General features: G+C 35.6%; 1 protein-coding gene across 2 annotated transcripts in view; it reads right to left on the bottom strand.

Annotated features, from left to right (window-relative positions):
* The window catches only part of LOC134732922 (putative uncharacterized protein SLC66A1L), a 59,166-nt gene that overhangs the window by 31,548 nt on the left and 2,516 nt on the right, over positions 1–25,102 (bottom strand). For both annotated transcript variants that reach the window (XM_063620313.1, XM_063620314.1), the window contains exon 2: positions 17,727–17,837. In XM_063620313.1, coding sequence (XP_063476383.1) covers positions 17,727–17,809 — 83 coding nt within the window. In that variant the 5' untranslated portion in view covers positions 17,810–17,837. The remainder of the gene's footprint in view (positions 1–17,726; positions 17,838–25,102) is intronic.

The raw sequence follows: 25,102 nt of genomic DNA, 5'->3' as shown, positions 1-25,102 counted from the left end.
ATAGGATAACGCAATATCCCACCAAAGACTATTTAAATTTTTACTCTATCAAAGAACATATTGAAAAGGAAATCAACATAGGATGGTGAAGAGGTAAGGTACATATGCTTTATTGCCTTTCTGATTACTAAATATAAAAGATTTGTATATCTTAACTGAGAAAAAAGTAGTCAATATAATGTATTGACCATCTTTGTTATATTCCAAAATGTTTTAGAGTGATGCTTTTTAGCACCTTCAAAATATACAATACAAAGAGAACATTTGTTCAATAGCAAGCCCAGTTTGAAAAAAATACTTAATATAAAAATATTTAAACTTTTTTTTAAAATAAGAAAGTATGAACAAGAGTGTTACACTATAGACTTGAAATCCAAGATTCTCAACTTACGAGAAAGCAACAAACAGAAAACAGACAATAGAAACCAATTCTTAATCATGCTCCAGTATTTCCAGGAATTGGACACACATCTTGCAGGAGATGCCAAATCCGTAAAGTCCCAGTCACAGAAATCTTCCTGTCCTCTACTGAGGAGATACACAGTTGCACCTGTGATTCCATAATTAAAGTCTGGATGGCTGATGTTGCTGGTTCTTGGAAAATGCAATTTAATGTCAGAAGGAATCTTTCCTTTTAAAATAATGCTTTGATTCATACTGAAGCTGGCTACAAGTTGTTTTCAAATCTGTAAAAATTAAATGTAAAAAAAAATTGTGTAATATTTTTTCTTAGAAAACATTGTTGAAAGAAATTAAAGAAGACCTAAATAAATAGGAAGACATTCCATATTCATGGATTGGGAGACTTAATATTGTTAAGATGGCAAAACTACCCAAAGTAATCTACAGATTTAATGCAGTTCTTATCAAAATTCCAACTGCCTCTTTTACAAAACTGCACAAGTTGATCCTAAAATTCATATGGAATTGCAAAGAATACCAAATAGTCTAAACAATTGTGAATAAAGAGAATAAAGTTAGAGAATTAATACTTTATAATTTCAAAATGTATGACAAAGACAGTAATCAAAACAGTGTGGTAATGGCATTAGAAAAGGCACACAGATAAATAGAATAGAATGGAGCATCCAAAAATAAAATCATACATCTATGGTCAATTGATTTTGACAAGGGAGCCAAGACCATTCAATAAGGAAAGAATACTTTTTTCGACAAATAGCAGTGGGACAACTGGATAACTACGTGTAAAAAAATGAAGTTGAACTCTTACCTCACACCACATACAAAAATTAACTCAAAATAGATAAAAAGCTTAAACTTGAGAATCTATATAACTCCATAAAATCTAGAAAACATAGGGATAAATATGTATGAGCTTGGATTTGGCAACAGATTCTTAGATATGACCCCAAAAGCACAAGCAACAAAAGAGAATATAAATTGACTTCATCAAAATTTAGAAACTTTTGTGCATCAGAGAACATTATAAAGAAAAGTGAAGAGCCAACCCACAGAATGAATAAGACCTAGTATTTGATAGTACAACAGGGTGGCTATAGTCAACAATAATTTAATTGTACATTTTGTAATAACTAAAAGAGTATAATTGGATTGTCTATAACATAAATGATAAATGCTTGAGTATACCTCATTTTTTATGATGTGATTATTAGTTATTGCATGCCTGTATCAAAGTATCTCATGTACCCCATAAACATATACATCAATTATGTACATCAATTAAGTAAAAAATAATACAAATTAAAAATTTTTTAAAAGATCACAATGAGACACAGTATAATATAATTGTCAAATTCAAAGAATGAGTTTTGAAAGCAGCAAGAGAAAAGAGTCATGTCCAAGAGAGCCCCCATGAGACTATCAGTGGATTCCTCAGCAGAAACCTTGCAGGCCAGAAGGAGGTGGGATGATATATTCAAAGTACTAAAAGGTTAAAACTTCCAACTAAAAATATTCCATCTGACAAAGTGTCCTTCAGAAATGAAGGAGAAATAAAGACTTTCCCAGATAAACCAAAGCTGAAAGAATTCATCACCATTAGACCTGCCTCACAAGAAACTCTAAGGAGAGTCCTTCAAGTTGAAATAAAAGGATGCTAGAAAGCAACATGAAAGAATACGGAAGTATAATACTCATGGGAAAAGGTAAATATATAGACAAATGCAGTATACTGAAATACTGTAATGACAGTGAATAAATAACATTTAACTCTGGCATTTAATTTAAAAAATAAAAGTATGAAAAATAAATATAACTATAAAATGTTGACAGACACACAATATAAAAAGATGTGATTTGGGAAATCAATAATATAAAGTGTGTGGGGTAGTAGAAGTACGATAATACAGTATTTGTAAGCAATTGATGTTAAGGTTGTTATCAACATAAAATAGATTGTCATAAATATAAGATAGTTTATGTAAGTCCCATGGTAACCACAAAGAAAAACATCTATAAAAAATACAGAAGAGAAAATAATCAAAATGTGCTACTCAAAAAATAAAATCAATGAAACACAAAGGAAGATAGAGAGGAGAAAAGGGACAAAAATCTACAAGATAAACATAAAATAATTAATATAATGTTAATAATAAGTACTTTACTATCAGTAATTACTTTAAATATAAATGGATTAACCTCCTCAAATAAGCCACAAAGTGGCTGAATGGATTTTGAAAAAAGATTCAACTATATACTCTCTATAGGATACTAGCTTTAGATTTAAGGACACGCATAGACTGAAAGTAAAAGGATGGGAAAAGATATTCTGTTTAAATGGTAATTGAAAAAGACCAGATGTGGCCATAGTTATGTCAGACAAAATAGGATTTAAGTCAAAAACTGTCATAAGACACAAAGAAGAACAATATATAATGACAAAAAGATTAACTAAGAAAATAGAACAATTATAAGTTTGTATGCACCCAAATCAGAGTATCCAAATATATGAAGCAAACATTGACAGAACTGAAGGGAGAAACACTTGTGCAATAATAGTAAGAGATTTCAAACCCCACTTTCAATAATGGATACAGCAACCCTGATAAAAGATTAATAAGGGACCAGAAAACTTGAACAAGGCTATAGACCAACTGGACCTAACAGACATATACAGAACATTCCACCCGAGAGAAGCAGAATCTATATTCTTTTCAAGAGCACACAGAACATTCTCCAGGATGAATCACCTCAGATCACAGGCAAGCCTTAACAAATTTAAGATTGTAATCATACCAAGTATTATTCCCAACTACAATGAAATGTAACTAGAATACAATAGCAGAAGAAAGAACTGAAAAATTCACAAATATGTGGTAACTAACATACTGCTGAATAACAATTGAGTCAAAGAATAAGCCAAAGGGAAATTAGAAATTACCTTGAGACAAATGAGAATGGAAACACAACATGCCAAAATTTATGGGATGCAGCAAAATCAGTGCCAAGAAAGAATTTTATAGCAGTACATGCCTATATTAAAAAAAAATCTCAAATAAACAGCTTAACTTTACACCTCAAAAAAATTAGAAAAAGAAGAACAAATAAAGCCCCAAGTTAGCAGAAGGATGAAAATAATAACAATTAGGGAAAAATAAATAAAGTAAGAGAATAGAAAAACAGAAAAAATCAACAAAACTAAGGATTTCTTAAAAATATTAACAAAATTGACAAACTCTTACTTAGCAAGACTATAAAAAATGAGAAAACTTAAATAAATAAACTCAAAAATAAAAGACATTGCAGCTGATGTCACAGAAATAAAAAAGATTATAAAAGACTACTATGAACAATTATATGTGAACAAATTGTTTAACTTAGAAGAAATACACAAATTCCTAGAAATATACAACCTACCAAGACTGAATCTTGATCAAATATAATACATTCCTGTACCTACAATGAGTAGGGAGTTTGTATCAGTAATCAGAAACTTGCCAACAAAGAAAAGCCCAAGACCAGAAGGATTCACTGGAGAATTCTATTAAACATTTAAAAAGTTAATGCCAATCCTTCTCAAACTCTTGTGGAAAAGAGCATTATCCCAAGTGAAATAAGGCAGTCATAGAGGCACAAATACTGCATGATTCTACTTATATGAGGTATCTAAACTAGTTAAACTCATAGAAGCAAATTATCAAATGGTGGTTACAAGGGTGTGAGGAGGCGGAAGTGAAAAATTGCTGTGCAATGGATATAGAGTTTCAGCAATGCAAGATGGAAAAGTTCTAGAGATATGCTGTACAACAGTGCACATATAGTTAACAATACTTTACACTTAAAAATGTATTAATAGGGCTAATTTTATGTGAGGTGATTTTTACAACAAAAGGACATAAATAAAATGTTGTGAGAGTGAGAAACAGAAATTATAGTTCAGAGTTCTAAAGAGGAGGAAGCTCCAAAAAAGAACTCCAGAAATCTGTACATAGGTCACCTGTGCCTTTGGCTGAATAGGAAGGCAAAGTAGGGCAAAACTCCTTTAAGTCAGGCAAAAAACAACTACCAGGGAGAGAAAAGCTACCAGGGTACTATTGAAAAACTACTGCAGCTCACACAGGACTAAGAGACATTTGAGTTCTGAACAGGCAGGGGAAAGAGATTATTTAGAAGATAAGGAACATTCATAAAGCACCCAAAAAGACTGTGCCTTCAGAGTAAGGGTAAACAAGCTGTAGAGGATATGCTAGACCCACTCTAACACAGTTTAAAAACAAGCCTTAAAATTATCAAACTTATTTTCAAATAAAGTAGCTGCTTGCCCAAATAAACACCAATACTCTTAAAAGTTTTCAAGGAAGACTGTCACATTGTTGAATATAATGTCCAGCATCCAACTGAATATTGAAGACACGCAAAGAAGCATGAAAATGTGTCCAATAGTGAAGAAAAACAAATTAGTCAATAGAAACAGACACCAAAATGATAGAGATGTTGAAATTAGCATGCATTTAATTGTTATAGATATACTCCATATGTTGAAGAAGCTACAAGAAAACATGAATATTGATATGGTTTGGCTCTGTGTCCCCACCCAAATCTCATGTTGAATTGTACTCCCATAATTCCCACATGCTGTGGGAAGGACCCAGTGGGAGATAATTTGAATCATGGGGGCGGTTTCCCCGACACTGTTCTCACAGTAGTGAATAAGTCTCAAGAGATCTGATGGTTTTATCAGGGGTTTCCACTTTTGCATCTTCCTCATTTTCTCTTGTCGCTGCCATGTAAGAAGTGCCTTTCACCTTCCACCATGATTCTGAGGCCTTTCCAGCCATGCAAAACTGTAAGTAAAATTAAACCTCTTTTTCTTCCCAGTCTCAGGTATGTATTCATCAGCAGTGTGAAATCAGACTAATACAGGAAATTGGTACCAGTAGAATGGGACAATGCTGAAAATATACCCAAAAATGTGGAAGCAACTTTGGAACTGGGTAACAGGCAGAGATTGGAACAGTTTGGAGGGGTCAGAAGAAAACAGGAAGATGTGGGAAAGTTTGGAGCATCCTAGAGACTTGTTGAATGGTTTTCACCAAAATGCTGATAGTGCAATGGGCAATAAGGTCCAGGCTGAGGTGGTTTCAGATGGAGATGAGGAACTTATTGGGAACTGGAGCACAGGTGACTCTTTTTATGTTTTAGCAAAGAGACTGGCAGCATTTTGCCCCTGCCCTAGAGATTTGTGGAGCTTTTAACTTGAGAGAGATGATTTAAGGTATCCGGAGGAAGAAATTTCTAAGCAGCAAAGCATTCAAGAGGTGACTTAGGTGCTGTTAAAGGCATTCAGTTTTATAAGGGAAGCAGAGCATAAAAGTTCAGAAAATGTGCAGCCTAACAATGTGATATAAAAGAAAAATCCAGCTGGGCATGATGGCTCACACCTGTAATCCCTGCACTTTGGGAGGCCAAGGTGAGTGGATCACCTGAGGTCAGGAGTTTGAGACCAGCCTGGCCAACATGATGAAACCCCGTGTCTACTAAAAATTCAAGAAGTTAGCCAGGTGGCATGGTGGTGGGTGCCTGTAATACCAGCTACTCAGGAGGCTGAGGCAGGAGAATCCCTTGAACCCAGGAGGCAGAAGTTGCAGTGAGCCGAGATCATGCCACCACTGAACTCCAGCCTGGGCAATAAGAGTGAAACTTGGTCTCAAAAAAAGAAAAGAAAAAAGAAAAATCCATTTTCTAAGGAGAAATTCAAGCCAGCTGCAGAAGTTTGCATAAGTAATGAGGAGCCGAATGTTAATCCCCAAGACAGTGGGAAAAATGTCTCCAGGGCATGTCAGAGATCTTCACAGCAGCACTTCCCATCACAGGCCCAGAAGCCTAGGAGAAAATGGTTTCGTGAGCCAGGGCCAGGGTCCCTGTGTTGTGTGTGGCCTAGGGACTTGGCGCCCTGCATCCCAGAACTCCGGCCATGGCTGAAAGGGGCCAACGTAGAGCTCAGGCTGTGGCTTCAGTGGGTGGAAGCCCAAAGCTTTGGCAGCTTCCACATAGTATTGAACCTGTGAGTGCACAGAAGTCAAGAATTGGGGTTTGGGAACCTCCACGTGGATTTCAGAACATGGAAACACCTGGATGCCCAGGCGGAAGTTTGTTTCAGGGGCAGGACGCTCATGGAGAACCTCTGCTAGGGCAGTGCAGAAGGGAAATGTGGGGTCAGAGCCCCCACACAGAGTCCCTATTGGGGTACTGCCTAGTGGAGCTGTGAGAAAAGGTTCACCATCCTCTAGATCCCAGAATGTTAGATCCACTGACAGCTTGCACTGTTTGCCTGGAAAAGCCACAGACATTCAACACCAGCCTGTGAAAACAGCTGGGAGGAAGGCTGTACTCTGCAAAGCCACAAGGGTGGAGCTGCCCAAGACCATGGGAACCCACCTTTTGCATCAGCGTGACCTGGATGTGAGATGTGGAGTCAAAAGAGATCATTTTGGAGCTTTAATATTTGTCTACCCCGCTGGATTTCAGACTCACATGGGCCCTGTAACCACTTTGTTTTGGCCAATTTCTCCCATTTGGAACAGCTGTATTTACCCAATACCTGTATCCCCATTGTATCTAGGAAGTAACTAGCTTGCTTTTGATTTTACAGGCTCATAGGAGGAGGGGACTTGTTTTAGATGAAACTTTGAACTGTAGACTTTTAGATTAATGCTGAAATGAGTTAAGACTTTGGGAGATTGTTGGGAAGGCATGATTGGTATTGAAATGTGAGGACACGAGACTTGGATGGGGCCAGGGTGGAATGATATGGTTTAGCTCTGTGTGCCACCCAAATCTCATCTTGAATTGTACTCCCAAAATTCCCACATATTGTGAGAGGGACCCAGTGAGAGATAATTTGAATCATGGGGGCAGTTTCCCCCATACTGTTCTTGTGGTAGTGAATAAGTCTTGTGAGATCTGATGGTTTTATCAGGGGTTTCTGCTTTTGCATCTTCCTCATTTTCTCTTGCCACCATCATGTAAGAAGTGCCTTTCACCTCCCACCATGATTCTGAGGCCTCCCCAGCCATGTGGAACTGTAAGTACAATTAAATCTCTTTTTCTTCCCAGTCTTGGGTATGTCTTTATCAGCAACATGAAAAAGGACTAATACAAACATGGTAAAAAACAAAGTTAAAAGTAAGATTTTGTAAAAAGTGTACCATAAAATACAAATCATAAGAAAACTAAGTTGGCTATAACACTCAGAAAAAGTAGACTTCAGGACAATAAATATTACTAAAGAAAAAAGAGACATTTTATAATGATAAAGAAGTCAGCTGCTCAAGAAGACATAGCAATAGTAAATGTCTATGCACCTAATATAGAAACTTGAAATATATGAAGCAAAACTGAAAGAATTAAAAGGGGAAATAAGACAAATCCAGTACTATATTCAGGATTTCAATTCTTCTCTCTCAGTGATTGATAAAACAGTGCTGTTAGCTAACTTCTTATTGACTCAGCAAGGATGTCTTCTTAACAAACAGTAGTGCAGAGAAGGCACCAAAAAAACCTATCAACCAGCTTGATCTAATTGACATTTATAGAACATTACACACATTATAATGTTCAGAGGATACATTCATTTCAAGTAAATGGAACATTCATCAAGAGAAATCACATGATAGGGCACAAAACTAATTTCAATAAATTTAAAGTATCACAATAATACAGATTATGTTTTTTAGCTACAACAAAAATAAATGAGAAACAAATAACAAAAGATATTTGGGACATCTACTTTCAACAGTGATAAGTTGGGATTACATTCACCATCATGCCTGAAATCACAAAATGGACAAAATATATGAAACAATGATTTAGGGGCATTGGACATCAGGCAATGAAGAACAGAGAACCTGGAGAAACCTCAAACAAAGGAGGTGAATGAATCCTATGATTACCCAAACTTATTGCCTGGAGAGAGTCTTTAGGTTGTGTTACAAATATCCGAAAGCAAGGATGAGTCAGGAGATCGCCCTGAGAAAGAACTGGGAGTTCAGGGAGGCCACAGAGCTAGAGTTTGCAGAATAGAGTACCAGCAAGGATAGAACTGCACAAAGAGAGAACTCTGGACAATCCCTCTCAAATCGTCAACTAAATACTTATCAGTATATCCATGTAAAGGAACTACCTAAGATCAAGAGGAAAAACATCCTAAAAGATTAGAAGGAAAACTCTCTGGATCTCCAGCAGAGCCAGGACTAGTGCCTGTTTTCACTATTCAGACTGGAAAAACTAATAACTCACAACACATTGGGTTGAGTATTAAGAAAAGTTTTGCCTTAACAGTGAGGCAAAATTAGGCCCATACAAAAAACTGCTCCCTGTAACATCAGGAACAAGGTGAGGAAATCTGGTATCACCACTTCTATTTAACATGGTAACAGAGCGTGGAGCCAGTGCAATAACACACAAAAAAAGAAATTAAAGACAAACAGAATGTAAAGGAAGATGTAAACTGTCTTTGTTCACAGACAATGGGTTTGTTTCTCTCCGAAGGAAAACTTACAGAATCTATGAAAACACTACTAGAACTAACAAGTCAGTTTAGTGTATTGCAGGGTAGAAGATCAATGTATAAAAATCAAATTTTATTTTTACACACCAGCAACAAATAATTGAAAATTGAAATTAAAGTATTAATATCTCTTACAATAGCACGATTACAAATGCCAGTCCACAAATTCAAGAACGAAAAAACTGCAAGCAGCAAAATAAAATAAAACCATACTAAGGCATATCAAAATCACAATGCTACAAACCAGTAATAAAAATAATAATGAGAAAAAATCTTAAAAGCTGCCAGGAAAAATAACAACAAAAACTAACCCAGATACTTTATACACAGAGAAACTTCCATCCATACTTCGTACTCTATACACAAATTAATTCCAAATACCTCACAGGCCAAACGTAAAATCTAAAACTATGAAACATCTAGAAAAAAAACACAGAATAATAAATTTGTAATGCTGAATTGGGCAAAGATTTCTTGTGTAAGACACCAAAGCACAATGTAAAAGAAAAAAAAAATTGGCCTTCACTAAAACTAAGAACATCTGCTCTTTGAAATACTTTCAACAGAGGGAAAATACAAGTCATAAGTTGGGAGAAAATATTTGAATAATCCCATATTTAATTAAGAACTTGTAGCCAGAATATATAAAGGGCTCTTAAAACTCAATAATAAAAAAATTGTAAAATGAGCCAAAAATTTGAACAGATACTTCACCAAAGAAGACATATGGATAGCAAATGAATGTGAAAATAAGCGCAACATCATATAACATCATAGAAATGCAAATTTAAACCACAATGAGATACAACTACCCACCTATTATGATGTCTAAAATTAAAGACTGATCATACCAACTCTTGGTGAGGATTTGGAACATACGACACTCATACCCAACTGATAGTTTGTAAAATGTTTCAAGTACTCAGAAAAAAGCCTGGCTTAAAAAAATAAATAAATAAAGCAGGCTGGGCATGGTGGCTCATGCCTGTAATCCCAGCACTTTGGGAGGCCAAGGTGGGGTGGATCACTTGAAGCCAAAAGTTCAAGACCAGCCTGGCCAACATGGCAAAACACTGTCTCTATTAAAATTACAAAAATTAGCTGGGCTGTTGGCACATGCATATAATCCCAGCTACTCAGGAGTCTGAGGCACAAGAATCTCTTGAACCCAGGAGGTAGAGGTTGCAGTGAGCTGCGATCATGCCACTGCACTCCAGCCTGGCTGGGCAACAGAATGAGACTCTGTCTCAAAAAAAAAAAAAAAAGGCTAAACATACATATACTTCCCTTATGATCTGGCAATTCCACTTGTAGGAATTTACCCAAAAGAAATAAAAACATACCAACCACAGAGTTGTACACAGATGTTCATCAAAGTTTTATTCATAGTTGCCAAAAATTGGAAACAACACAAATAGATAGCCGAGTAAAAAAATTGTGTCTTAGTCATACAATAGAATCTGTTTAGGATTAAAAAGGAATGAATTACTGATATATCAACAAATTGGACAAATCTCACATACTGTGAAAGAAGCTAGCCTTCAAATAGTAAGCACATACTTGATTTACAAACATTTTTGTATAAGAAAAACTAATCTATAGTGTGAGAAAAAAAGACCAGTGTTTGTCCAGCTAGGAGTTCAAGATGGTAGTATGACTGAAAAGGAGCACAAAGAAACTTTTCAGGTGAATAGAAAGGTTCTGTATTTTGATTGAGGTGGTTGTTACATGAAATTGTATATATGCCAACAAAAGCCAAAATTGACAAATGGGATCTAATTAAACTAAAGAGCTTCTGCACAGCAAAAGAAACTACCATCAGAGTGAACAGGCAACCTACAGAATGGGAGAAAATTTTTGCAACCTACTCATCTGACAAAGGGCTAATATCCAGAATCTACAATGAACTCAAACAAATTTACAAGAAAAAAACAAATAACCCCATCAAAAAGTGGGCAAAGGACATGAACAGACACTTCTCAAAAGACGACATTTATGCAGCCAAAAAACACATGAAGAAATGCTCATCATCACTGGCCATCAGAGAAATGCAAATCAAAACCACAGTGAGATACCATCTCACACCAGTTAGAATGGCCATCATTCAAAAGTCAGGAAACAACAGGTGCTGGAGAGGATGTGGAGAAATAGGAACACTTTTACACTGTTGGTGGGACTGTAAACTAGTTCAACCATTGTGGAAGTCAGTGTGGCGATTCCTCAGGGATCTAGAACTAGAAATACCATTTGACCCAGCCATCCCATTACTGGGTATATACCCAAAGGACTATAAATCATGCTGCTATAAAGACACATGCACACGTATGTTTATTGAGGCACTATTCACAATAGCAAAGAGTTGGAACCAACCCAAATGTCCAACAGCGATAGACTGGATTAAGAAAATGTGGCACATATACACCATGGAATACTATGCAGCCATAAAAAATGATGAGTTCGTGTCCTTTGTAGGGACATGGATGAAACTGGAAAACATCATTCTCAGTAAACTATCGCAAGGACAAAAAACCAAACACCGCATGTTCTCACTCATAGGTGGGAATTGAACAATGAGAACTCATGGACACAGGAAGGGGAACATCACACTCCGGGGACTGTTGTGGGGTTGGGGGAGGGGGGAGGGACAGCATTAGGAGATATACCTAATGCTAAATGACGAGTTAATGGGTGCAGTAAATCAACATGGCACATGGATACATATGTAACAAACCTGCACATTGTGCACATGTACCCTAAAACCTAAAGTATAATAATAAAAAAAAACATAAAATAAAATAAAAATAAATAAATAACAAAAAAAAAGAAATTGTATATATGCCAAAATTTATTGACATGCATTTAAATTGGGTGCATTTTAGTACATGAGAATCATTCCTAAATAGATTTTTAAAAATTGAGGTAAAATTTACATAATGTAAAGTTAGCCATTTTAAAGTGTACAACTTACTGGTTTCCTGTACATTCATGACAATGGACAACTATATTCTTTATCTAGTTCCAAAATATTTTCACCACCCAAAAGAAACTCCATGCCCATTAAGTAGTAATTCCTCATTCCCCATCTTACCTACTGCCCCTGGCAACCACCAATCTGTTTTCTATCTCTATGGATCTACTTATTCTGAATATTTCATATAAATAAAGTTATATACTATGGGACATTTTGTGTCTCACTTCTTTCACTTAGCATAATGCTGATAAGGTTCATCGACATTGTGGCATATATCAACACTTCATTCTTTTTTACAGCAGAATAATATCCCATTGTATGCATACACAACAATTTGTTTATCCACCACCTGTTGCTGAGCATTTGGGTTGTTTCCACCTTTTGGCTATTGTGAATAGTGTTGCCGTGGACATGTATGTACATAGATTTGTTTGAACACCTATTTTAAATTCTTTGGCATTTATATCCAGGAGTGGAATTGTTGGGTCATATGGTAAACCTACTTATTTTTATGAGGAAAAATCAAAATGTTTTCCAAAGTCGCTAAACCATTTTTCATTCCCACCAGCCAAATAGTAGAGTTTCCAGTTTCCCCACATTTTTGTCCACACTTGCTACTTTCCATTTTTTAAAATTATAGTCTTCCTAGTGGATGTGAAATGCTATCTTATTGTGGTTTTGATTTGCATTTCCCTAATGACTAATGATGAATGATTCTGAATATCTTTTCAAGTGCTTATTGAACATTTGCATGTTCTTTTAGAGAAATATCTATTCAAGTCCTTTGGCCATTTAAAAATTGGGCTGTCTGTCTTTTTCTTTTTGAGTTGTAAGAGTTCTTTATGTAATATAGATACTAGACCCTTACGAGATATATGACTGGCAAATATTTTCTCCTATCTTATGAATTGTCTTCATTTTCTTGATAATATTGATGCACAAAGGATTTTAATTTTTATGAAGGTCAATTTATTTCATTTTTCTTTGGTTGCTCAAGTTTTTGGTGTCCTATCTAAAAATCCATTATTGAGCCCAAGGCCATAAAACTAACCCCAATGTTTTCTTCTGAGATTATTAAGGTTTTGCACTTATATGCAGGCCATTGATCCATCTTGAGTTAATTTTCGTATATGGTGTAAAGTAGGAGTCCAATTTCATTTTTCTGTGTGCATGTGTACTTATCCCAGAAACATTATTGAAGAGACCATTCTTTTCCTATTGAATAGTCTTGGCACCCTTGTCAAAAATCAATTAGCCATATATGTATTGGTTTATTTCCATTGATTTTTTTATATCTACTTTAAACCAGTACTACAGTGTTTTTATCACTGTAGTTTATAGTTAAGTTTTGAAGTCAGAAATTATGAGTCCTCCGATTTTATTCTTCTTTTTCAATATTGTTTGGCATTTTGGAGCTCCTTGCAATTCTGTATGGCTTTGAGGATTAACTTTCTCATTTCTGTAAATTAATAAAAGGCTGTTAAAAATTCATAAGAATTTCATTGAATTTGTAGATCACTTTGGGTAGTATTGCATCTTAACAATATTAAGCATTTTAATTCATGAACATAGTCCTTTCATTTATTTAGTTCTTCTTTGATTTGTTTCAGCAATGTTTTGTAATTTTCAGTGTACAAGTTTTTATTTCCATAGTTAAATTTATTCCTAGGTATTTTATTCTTTTGAAGCTGTTGTAAATGGAATTATTTTCCTAATTTCCTTTTCAGATTGTTCATTGCTGTTGTGTAGAAACACACTGATTTTGGTGTTGATTTTGTACCCTGATATTTTGGTAACCCATTTATTAGCTATAGTAGTTTTTTTTTTTAATTTTCTGTATACATAGAATCATGTCATCTGTAAAAAAAGATAGTTTGGATGCCTTCCTTTCTTTCCAATTTGGATGCCTTTTACTTCTTTTTCTTGCCTAATTGACCTAGCTAGATCTTCCAGTACAATTTTGAACAGTTGTAGTGAAATTGGATATCCTTGTCTTATTTCTGGTCTTAGAGGGAAAGTTTTCAGTCTTTCACCATTGAGCATTTTTCATAAATTCCCTTTATTATATTAAGTAAGTTCCCCAGTGTTTCTAGCTGTCTGGGTATCTTCATGATGAAGTGTTTTGGATTATGTCAAATGCATTTTTTAACATCAATTGAGATGATCATGTGGCATTTTTCCTTTGTTCTATTAACATGGTGTATTACATTGATTAATTTTCAATGTAAAATTACATTGAATTTTATGTTGACCCACCCTTGCATTCCTGCAATAAATCCCTCTTGGCCATGGTGTACAATCTTTTCAATACGCTGTTGAATTCAGATTGCTAGTATTTTGTTAATGACTTTTGTGTCTATATTCAGAGGGGGCATTGATCCCTAGTTTTCTTTTCTTGTGGTTATCTTTGTCTGGCTCTGCTATCAGGTTAAATTGGGTTTCATAGGATGAGTTAGTTCCCTCCTCTTCTATGTTTTGGAAAAAGTTTGAAAAGAGCTGATGTCAATGCTCTTTAAATGCTTGGTAGAATTCATCAGTGTGGCCATTTAATCCTGGACCTTTCTTTGTTGAAAAGAAAACAACTTTGATTACTGATTCTATCTCTTTACTTGTTACAGATATGTTCAGAATTTTAATTTTTTCTGAGTCAGTTTTGGTAGATTTTGTGTTTTTAGGAATTTGTCCATTTCATCCAGCCTATTTAATTTGGTGGCCTACAATTGTCCACACTATTTTCTTGTAATCATTTTTATTTCTGTAAGGTAAGTAGAAATGTTCCCACTTTAATTTCTGATTTTATTTATTTATATCTTCTGTTTTTTTTTAGTTCGTTTAGCTAAAGATTTGTCACTTTGTTGAATTCTTCAAAGAATTATCTTTTGTTTTTGTTTTGACCCTGTTGTTTTTCCATTCTCTAATAAAGTCATTTTCTAAAAAAATGGTATGAAGGGTACAGAGGACAGAAAAATTAATTTCCATTGACTTTTGGACATTTGTTACAAGAATTGGGATATAATTATGTTACTAAATATCTTTTTCTTAAAAAAAAAGTCTTATTCCAAAACTCTCATTCAGACACAAATATTCAGACAGTTTCAATCTTCCTAAACTCTTCTAAATTGTTCACTAGTATAAAAGGAGAAAGCTCACACATCTCACACATCACACACAGCAATATCAGTCCGCCACAGCCAGTAAGTGCTAGTCTATGAAGCATGTTAGTAGGCTCTTGCGAATATTTCATATGTGCCATCCTGTTGTTAGAAATTCAAGATGCAATTTAGGCATCAAAGAATATACTTATATTTAGGTCAGTCCAGCTTTCCGACCAGGATTCATCTACAAATTACACAGCCATCATGGTAAGGTGGCAAAACAGATTTTGTTATGGTTGTTGATAGTTTAGGTCACCCTTAAAAAATCTGCTGGCATTTAAAGTGCTAAACAGGTTTCTGTAAAAACTTCTATAGCACTCCTTCCACAGTGATGTGCTATGACATTAGTATTTTCCCAGAAATTCTAAATAAAATCTAATCTTGGTAGATCGCAATCATTATACTGATGATCAAAGTCATTCATACACCAAAAAGGTGAATAGTACTCGCCAGAAATTCTGTACTGACTCTCTCCCTTGCTTAAAAAACACACTTTCACAATTTCCTCAGACCATATAAGAGCAAACTTAACAGAAGTCACTGAATGAAAGACATTAATTAAGACAAAGTTAGAAGTATCAGATAAAGAATTTTCATAGCACACAAAAAAACATGTTATACTCTGTGCTATACTATTCAAATATCATACAGCATCCTACTTTCTATTCTTCTCACTGACTTCATGAGAGTCTTGAACTCATAATAGGGTACAGGTATGAGACCTGGTGATGTCTCATACATCACCATGTACAAATTGCCAAGCACACAGACATCAGTGACAGACAATGTAGGTCGAGCATCATAAATATTTCTACTCCTGTGGTCGGTGTTGCCAGTGCTTGGGCTACAGTCTAGCATAAGGATCTCATCCAAAGAGATTTCCACTTTTCTTTATTCTAGGGCACCTCAGTACATGCCTCATCTCCATCACACAAGGTTCCAGGCTACAGTATCTGGTTCTTGCAAGGAAGAGGCATTTTGTGGGATGGGGAGAAGGCTAATGGTCACTATTGACTGACACGGAAAAAAGAAAATTTTCCCACTTGCTTTTGCATTCTATTTACAAGCAAATTCTCTACCACAGCCTTGAAGATCACATATAGATAACAATAGGTCTGAGAGGGTCATCCATTGGCTTGTTGTTATAGGGTCTTATCTAAAGCCAGACAGTGGAGGGCTGCCTTGGGACCCACCTTGGGTAGGAGAGGAGCTTAGAAAGTAGGATCTGAGATAAGGTCCTTCCTGACAACCCAGAAACAGGCACTGGTGGGGCCAGGAATCACAGGCCACCTTGCCAAGCCAGTACACCCAGTTCACACCTTACTCCTCTTGAACCTCTTCTGCTACTAGCTTCAATTTTGCATCCTTCTCTCCTAAGATCTATTTTGCAGGCAAATACCAGAGGGCTGTGGCCAAATATAGCTTGGAACTGGGTAATTTTCTGAGCTTCGGTTGTAAATTTAAAAAATTTATTGTCGATATCTAAAAACAAGGCAATTCCAAATATCTGTAGAAAATGTGGGCTTCTCTTAGAAATGGGAAAATCTGCAACTGGAGTAGTTTTTCCACAACTGCAATGGGCTAGAGCTGAGAAGGAGCTTCACCTTCCCTGAGTGGAAAAAATACAAACTGACCTTCCTCTGCTGTCACACCAACAACACAGAATTATGTGACCAAATGTGTGGTGTTTGTTTGTCCCCAGACACCAAACAAGCAAGAAAGCAATTCTGTGCAGACATCAGCTAGGTGTCCTCTAATTCAGTTCAATTCTGACACTGTCTACCTGGTAATAGTGTCAGATTCTACAGGTTGAAGGCTCAGTTTCCAAGACTGTCCCCTCCTTTCAGATGCCAATTGCAAGCTCCAGGTTGCTTTACATGTGCTTCTGACTTCCTCTTCAGAGTCCACTAATTTGCTAAAGTGGCTCACAGAACTCAGGGGAACGTTTAACTTACATTGACCCGTTTATTATAAAGGATATTGCAAAGGATACCCATGTACACCACATAGAAGATATACATAGGACAAGGTATGGAGAAAGAAGCACAGAGCCTCTATGCCTTCTTGGGTGCATCACCCTCCAGGAACTTCCATGTGTTCAATTACCTGGAAGTTCTCCAAACCCTGTTCTCTTGACCCTTTTACAGAGACTTCACTGGACAGCGATAATTGACAACTGTATAGAAATGTGACTGGACAAAAAGTGCATAATCTAATACTAATAGACTGAAAGGACAAGCTCAGCAAGGCCTTTCCTGTTCAGATTCTTCATGGCCTCTCTGTATACATTCCTTCCTTCAGGTATGGAGCAGGACCCCTTCTGAAATGAGGGTCTTATGACCCACAATCAGACAAGATAAGTCAAAGAATTTCTTTACGATCAGCTCCTAGACAGAAAGGTAAGGGATAGAGTATACTTTTAGTTTGAAAAGCCTGCCTGGGGGAGAAAAAGAAACAGGTGAAAGGCAAGCAGGAGAAGGTCAGAGAGAGATTCTATTTTCTGAAGCCAACTTCTGTGGCCTAAAGCACCCCAACATTATAACAAGGGCTATGGGAGTTATGAGGCAGAAACCATGAACAAAAACTAACGTGTATAACCACAATATCATACCTTCTAAGACAGGTCAAGTGCTCTCTGGACCTATAAGTGCTTGAGTTTGCAGTGTTGACTCTATAGTTTCCCACAACTTTCATAGCTTCTACAGCAAGAATGTAGAAGACTCTGTAAGGAAGACAGTATTTTCAAAATGGGAAGCATGGATCTCTGTGTCTTAGTAAACTGGCCCAGTACGAATCTCTGGTCTCCTATTCATCTTATTTAATCAAAATCTTTTTAAATCTTACCTTGCCTACTTGCTGAAGGAGTGAGTATATATATATATATATTTACTTTTTGCTCCTCACTTCATTAAAGCTATTTGTTAAACTGCTACAGATAACTTTTCTGTGTTGTTAATTTCTCTCCTTTCCTGAAAAGCCATCATACTGCCATATCTGAGATATCTGTGGTTGGCTTTCCCCATGTTAGTAATACAACAGTTTCTTTCTCAGTGTCAGAACAAGGGGAAAAGCAGGCCCCAAGTCTTCCAAGTCAGATAATACTCTTGTTCCCATACTCCACTCTGCCCCTTCCTTATGATCTGGTATAAAACATCAACATGGCTCAGCAGAATTAATGGGGGGCATGGTTCTACTTTTAATAAGGCACCAAATAATACTTAACTGCCATAAGAAAATTATTTCTATAAAGAAGTGAATGATAAAGCAACAAGGTTTAGAAGGCAAAGCATTTATTTGGGGATAGGACATAGATTTAGTTAAAACTTCGTCTCTGCCATTTTTTATCAAATGATTTTATTAAGTGAAATCCTGAGCATCAATTCCCGTGTTTATGAGTGAAGAGTAAACATGAGAACATACGTAAAGCAACCAATACTGTGCTTGGAAAACAGTAGGGACTCAATAAGATTAGTTCCTTGGATTCCAAACTGGTGGCATAGAAGCAAGCTGACTTCATTCTCTACTACAGGAAACCAAAAAATATATATACAGCACTGAGATTATCACTAATAATACCCCAGAACTCAATTGTGAGTACTAGTCAGTTCCCAGGGCCACAGAGAAATGAAAAAAGCTCCATGCTGATGGTAAGACAATCATATTTTCATGTCTGCAACACCTCTCCCTGAAATCTGCCCAGCATCAAACACATAAAAACTCCCCCTGACTCATGGTTTCTACACTAGAAAAAGTGAAACTGAGGTTGTCAACAAGCTTCTCTACCATCTTAAGTTCTCCAGTAGGAGGCCTGTCCCTGCCTCAACCCACAGGAAGCATCATGAGTGCCGGAAGGAAGAAATATCCTTAAGACAGGCAGAAACAATGGGAGAAGATGGAACACCCACTCCCATCCCTGAAAATTGCTCTGTAACTCAGCCAAAAGAATGGCTGCTGAGCAGCACCATGTTAGAGCAGGTATGTTCCAAAGTTCCTCTGAGCATGAAACTCAGCCAGCCTTCCCACACTGTTGGGATATCCCTCTTGAGACCTGCCCCACTCAGGACACATAGTGGTCCAATCATTTGTTAGAGCTGAGCAAAACTGGGCTTTCAATATCATCTAGTATCAAAAAGGAGGCAGTGACCTAGCAGGGAAAAAATTAAGAAATTCAATAAGTAAATTACAAAGAATCTCCAAGCATCTATATCTAATTAAAAACTAAAACAAGCAGAGAGGGAAGACTGGAATAAATAACTAATCTTTCAATGTGAACATACAGATGTACATCCACAAGAAAATCAACAATCAGGAAACTATGACCTCCTCAAATGGACAACGCAAGAAACCAGTGGCTAACCCTAACAAGATGGTGATATGTGAGCTCTCCAGTCAAGATTTCAAAACAGTAGTTTTAATGACATTCAATGATCTATAAAAAAAAAAAACCACAGAAGAGAAATTTAGAAATTCCTCAGAGAAATTTAACAAAGAGATTGAAATAATAATTTTAAAAATCAGAATCTTGGAACTGAGAAATACATTTGCAAAACTGAAAAAATTCAGTAGAGGCTCTCAACAGCAAAATGGATACAGCAGAGGAAACAATCAGTGAATCAGTGATCTCAAAGGCAAGCTATTTGAAAATGCACAGTCAGAGGAGAAAAAAGAAAAAAGAATGAATAGGAATGAAGATTACCTACAAGATACAGAAAGTTACTTCAAAAGGCCAAATCTAAGGATTATTGGTGTTCAAGAGGGTATTGAGCAAGAGCAAGGGGCAGAAAGCTTATTTAAAGAAATAATAACAGAAAACTTTCCAAAACTCAAGAAAGATACAAATATTAAGATACAGGAAGGTCAGAGAACACCAGATTTGATCCAAGTAAGACTACCCCAAGGCCTGTAATAGTCAAACTCTCAAAAGTCAAGGCAAAGGGAGAATCCTAAAAGCAGCAAGATAAAAGAACAAATAACATAAAGGAATTCCAATTAGTGTGGCAATAGACTTTTCAACAGAAACCATGCAGGATGGGAAAGAGTAGGACAATATTTTCAAAGTGCTGAAAGAAAATAACTGTCATCCAAGAATATTATACCCAGCAAAGTTATCCTTCAAATATGAAGCAGAGATAAAGTTTTTCCCAGGTAAGTAAAAGCCAAAAGAATTCACCACCATCAGACTGTCTTACAGAAATGCTAAAGGGAGTTTTTTAATCTGAAATAAAAAATAATAATGTGCAAAAAAGAAAAACTTAAGGTAAAATTAAGTACAAAGACAACTCAAAAAACCCCAATACTGTAATTTCAATGTACAATCTGCTCATACTTCTAGTATAAAGCCCAAAAGAGAAATCTATCAAAAATAAGAATAGCTAAAGCAACCTATTAAGAGATGGGCAACATTAAAACATGTCAACAAAGACAACAAAGTGTCAAAATGGGGAGGAGGGATGGAGTTAAAGTATAGAGCTTTTTTTTTTTTTTAGTTTTTTCTTTCTTTGTTTCTATTCTTCCCTTGTGATCTAAGTTGTCATTTTTTTAAAATAATTTGTATTGTCTAAAAGATGTTTTTTGTGTGCTTCATAGTAACCACAATGCAAAAACCTATCATAAATACACTAAAATAAAAAAGCAATGAATTAAAACATACTACCAGAGAAAATATCTTAACCACAAAAGGAAGACAGTAAGAAAGGAAAAGAGGAGTTACAAAACAACTAGAAAACAAGAAACAAAATGGCAGTAGTAAGTCCTAATCAATAATAACATGGATATAAATGGATTCAGCCCTCCAATTAAAAGACATAGAATAGCTGAATTGATAAACGAGACCAAACTACATGCTGCCAAAAGAAACCCACCTCACCTATAAAGATATATATATACTGAAAGTGAAGGGATGGAAAAAGATAAACCAAAAAAGATCAAGAATAGCGATATTTATAACAGATAAAATAGACTACTAGTCAAAAACTGTAAAAAGAGACAAAGAAAGTCAATATATAACGAAAAAGGGGTCAATTCAGCAAGAGGATACAACAACTATAAATATCTATGCACCCAACATCAGAGCACCCAAGTATATAAAACAAACAGATCTAAAGGGAGAGGTAGATTGCCACACAGTAGGCAATTAGTATTAGTAGGGGATTTCAACACTGCACTCAGTAGTGGACAGATCAACCAAACACAGAGCCAACAAAGAAACCCCAGAGTTAGACTACACTCAAGACCTAATAGACCTATTTGACATTGGCAGAACACTTCACCCGTCAACTGCAGAACACATTCTTTCAATCAGCACAGGGAACATTCCCCAGAATATAATGTATCATAGGTCACAAAATGAGTCTCAAAAAATTCAAATAAGAAGAAATCATATCAAGTCTCTTTTCTTGCCACAATGGAATAAAACTAGAAGTCAATAACAAGAGGAATCTCAGAAACTACACAAACACACAGAAATTAAACAACATGCTTCTGAACAACCAATGGTCAAGGAAGAAATTAAGAAGGAAATTTAAAAGTTTCTTGAAACAAATAAGAATGCAAATACAATACCAAAATCTATGGAATATAGAAAAAGCAATACTAAGAAGGAAGTTTACATTAATAAACATCTACATTAAAAAAGTAAAAATACTTCAAATAATCAACTTTATGATGCACCTCAAGGAACTAGAAAAACAAGAACAAATCAAACCGAAAATTAGTAGTAGGAAAGAAATAACATAAATCAGAACAGACATAAATGAAGTTCATATTTTTAAAAGTATAAACAATGAAATGAAAGTTGGTTTTTTAAAAAGATAAGCAAAATTGACAAACTTTTAGCTAAACTAACTAAAAACACATAGAGAAGACCCAAATAAACAAATTCAGAAATTAAAAAAGATACCTAACAACTGAGAGACCACAAGGATAATTAGCAACTACTATGAACAACTATCCACAAATTGGAAAACCTGGAAGAAATTGATAAATTTTTGGATATATATAATCTAACAAGATTGAACCATGAAGAAACAGAAATCCTCAACAAACCAAAAATGGGTAACGAGATCAAAACTATGACAAAAAGTCTCCTATTAAAGAAAAGCCCAGGACGCAATAATTTCACTGCTGAATTCTACCAAACATTGAAAGAACAAATACTGAATTCTCCTAAAACTCTTCAAAAAAACTGGAGAGGGGAGAGCACTTCAAACTCATTCTACGAGTCGGGAATTACCCTGATACCAAAACGAGACAAGGATACAACGAAAAAAGAAAACTACAGGCCAATATCACTGATGAACACAGATGCAAAAACTAAATAAATAAATAAAAATAAAAGCTCAACAAAATACCAGCAAACTGAATTCAACAACACATTAAAAAGATCACTCATCATGATCAAGTGGGATTCATCCCAGGGGTGAAAGGATGGTTCAACATACACAAATCAACAAATGTAATACATCATATTAACAGAAAGAATCAAGAACAAAAACTATATGATCATTTCAATAGATGCCAAAAAAAGCATTCAATAAAATTCAACCTATTATGATAAAAAGCCTCAACAAACTGGGTATAGAAGAAACATACCTCAAAATAATAAAGACCATATATGACAAACACACAGCCAACATCATAGTGAATGGGGAAAAAGTGAAAGCCTTTTGTCTGAGATCTGGAACAAGACAAGGATGCCCACTTTCACCACTTTTATTCAATATAGTACTGGAAGTCCTATACAGAGCAATTAAGCAAGAGAAATAAGTGGCACCCAAATTGGAAAGAAAGAAGTCAAATTAGCCTTGTTTGCACACGACATGATCTCAAGTCTCGAAAAACCTAAAGACTACACCACAAAACTGTTAGAACTGATAAATGAATTAGCTAAAGTTGCAAATCCAAAATAAACATACAAAAATCAGTAGCATGTATATATGCCAATGCCAAGTAATCTGAAAACAATGTTTAAAAAAATCCCATTTACAGTAGCTACAAAGAATATAAAACATCTAGGAATCAATTTAACCAAAGATGTGAAAGATCTATTAAAAAAACACATAAAACACTGATAAAATAAAGCGAAGATGACAAAAGCACAAAAAGAAAAGAGATTACATGATCATGGATTGGAAGAATTAATATTGTTAAAATGAAACTATAAAACACTGATAAAATAAAGTGACGAAGACACACACACACACAAAAGAGATTGCGTGCTTATGGATTAGAAGAATTTATATTGTTAAAATGAAAATACTACCCCAAGCAATTTACAGATTCTATGCAATCTTTATCAAAATACCAATAACATTCTTCACAGAAATAGAAAAAAAAAACTTAAAATTTATATGGAACCATAAAAGACCCCAAATAGCCAAAGCAATCCTGAGCAAGAGAACAAAGCTGGTGGCAACAAACTACCTAACTTCAAAATATACTAAAAAGCTGCAGTAACCAAATCAGCAAGGTACTGGCATAAAAACAGATACACAAACCAATGAAACAGAATATAGAACCCAGATATAACTCCATACACTTACACCCAACTCATTTTTGACAAAGTTGCCAAGAACACACGATGCGGGAAGTTCAGTCTGTTCAATAAATGGTGCTGGGAAAACTGGATAAACACACATAGAAGAATGTAAATTAGTGCATTTCCACTATGGAAAATAGTATGGAGGTTCCTCAAAAAACTAAAACTAGAAGTATTACATGATCCAGCAGTTCCAGTACTGGGTATATAACTAAAAAAAAAGAAATCAATATATTGAAGAAATATATGTAGTCCAATGTTTACTGCAGTAGTATTCACAGTAGTCAAAATATGAAATGAACCTAAGTGCCCATTAATAGATAAATGAATAAAGAAAATGCAGGCTGGGTGTGCTGGCATGCACCTGTAATCCCAGCACTTTGGAAGGCCCAGGTGAGAGGATTGCTTGAGCCCAGGAGTTTGAGACCAGCCTGGGCAACATAGTGAGACCCCATTTCTACAATTTTTTTTTTAATTAGCCGGTATGGTGGGCATGCACCTGTAGGCCCAGCTACTGAGGAGGCTGAGGTGGGAGGACTCCTTGAGCCCAGGAGGTCGAGGCTGCAGTGAGCCATGATTGCACCACTGCACTCCAGCCTGACCCTATCTCAACAACAACAACAACAACAACAAAAGTATGGTAACTATAGGTAATGGAATATTATTCATCCATAAAGAAGAATGAAGTCCTGTCATTTGCAGCAACATGAATGGAACTAGAGGTCATTATGTAAAGAGAAATAAGCCAGGCACAGAAAGACAAATATTGCATGTATTCATTTATATATAGGAGCTAAAACAAGAAGATCTCATGAAGACAGACAGTAGATTGGTGGTTACCAGAGGCAAGGAAGGGTGGGGGAGAGGGAGAAGAAGGTTGATTAATGGGTATAAATAAATGGTTAGATAGAAGAAATAAGATATGATGTTCAATAGATCAGTAGGCTGACTATAGTTAACATTAGTCTATCGTACATTTCAAAATAGCTAGAAAAGAGCAATTCAAATGTTAACACAAAGGTAAGATAAATATTTAAGGTGATAGATATCCCAATTATCCTAATTTGATTATATGAATGTATCAAATCTTAACATGTACCCCCAAAATATGTACACCTATTATGTAATAATAAAAAAATTAAAACATCTAAAAAATAACAAAAAAGACTGGTTCCTTCCCTATTTCTATATCCCACAGACAGCTGAAGCCAAGTCTCAGAAATCCTAGCCTTCTCAGTGATATGGGGAGAACAACTGAGGAGTCTCTACAGGAAATGCTAGGAATTACATTAACTTCAATACACAACCCACATCAACCGCAAGGAAAGAAAACCATCAGCCTGGGGAACTCAAGAGTAAAATTCAATTTAAAAGGTAGAGCCACTGCCAAATGAAACATTGGTCCTTATACCTTGACCTCCTCTCTATGAATCCTGTATCTCCTGCCTAGA

The sequence above is a fragment of the Symphalangus syndactylus genome, chromosome 17, assembly GCF_028878055.3.
Source record: "Symphalangus syndactylus isolate Jambi chromosome 17, NHGRI_mSymSyn1-v2.1_pri, whole genome shotgun sequence".
Lineage (NCBI taxonomy): Eukaryota > Metazoa > Chordata > Mammalia > Primates > Hylobatidae > Symphalangus > Symphalangus syndactylus.
The sequence above is the reverse complement of the archived record's forward strand: the minus strand, read 5'-3'. Positions and strand labels throughout refer to the sequence as shown.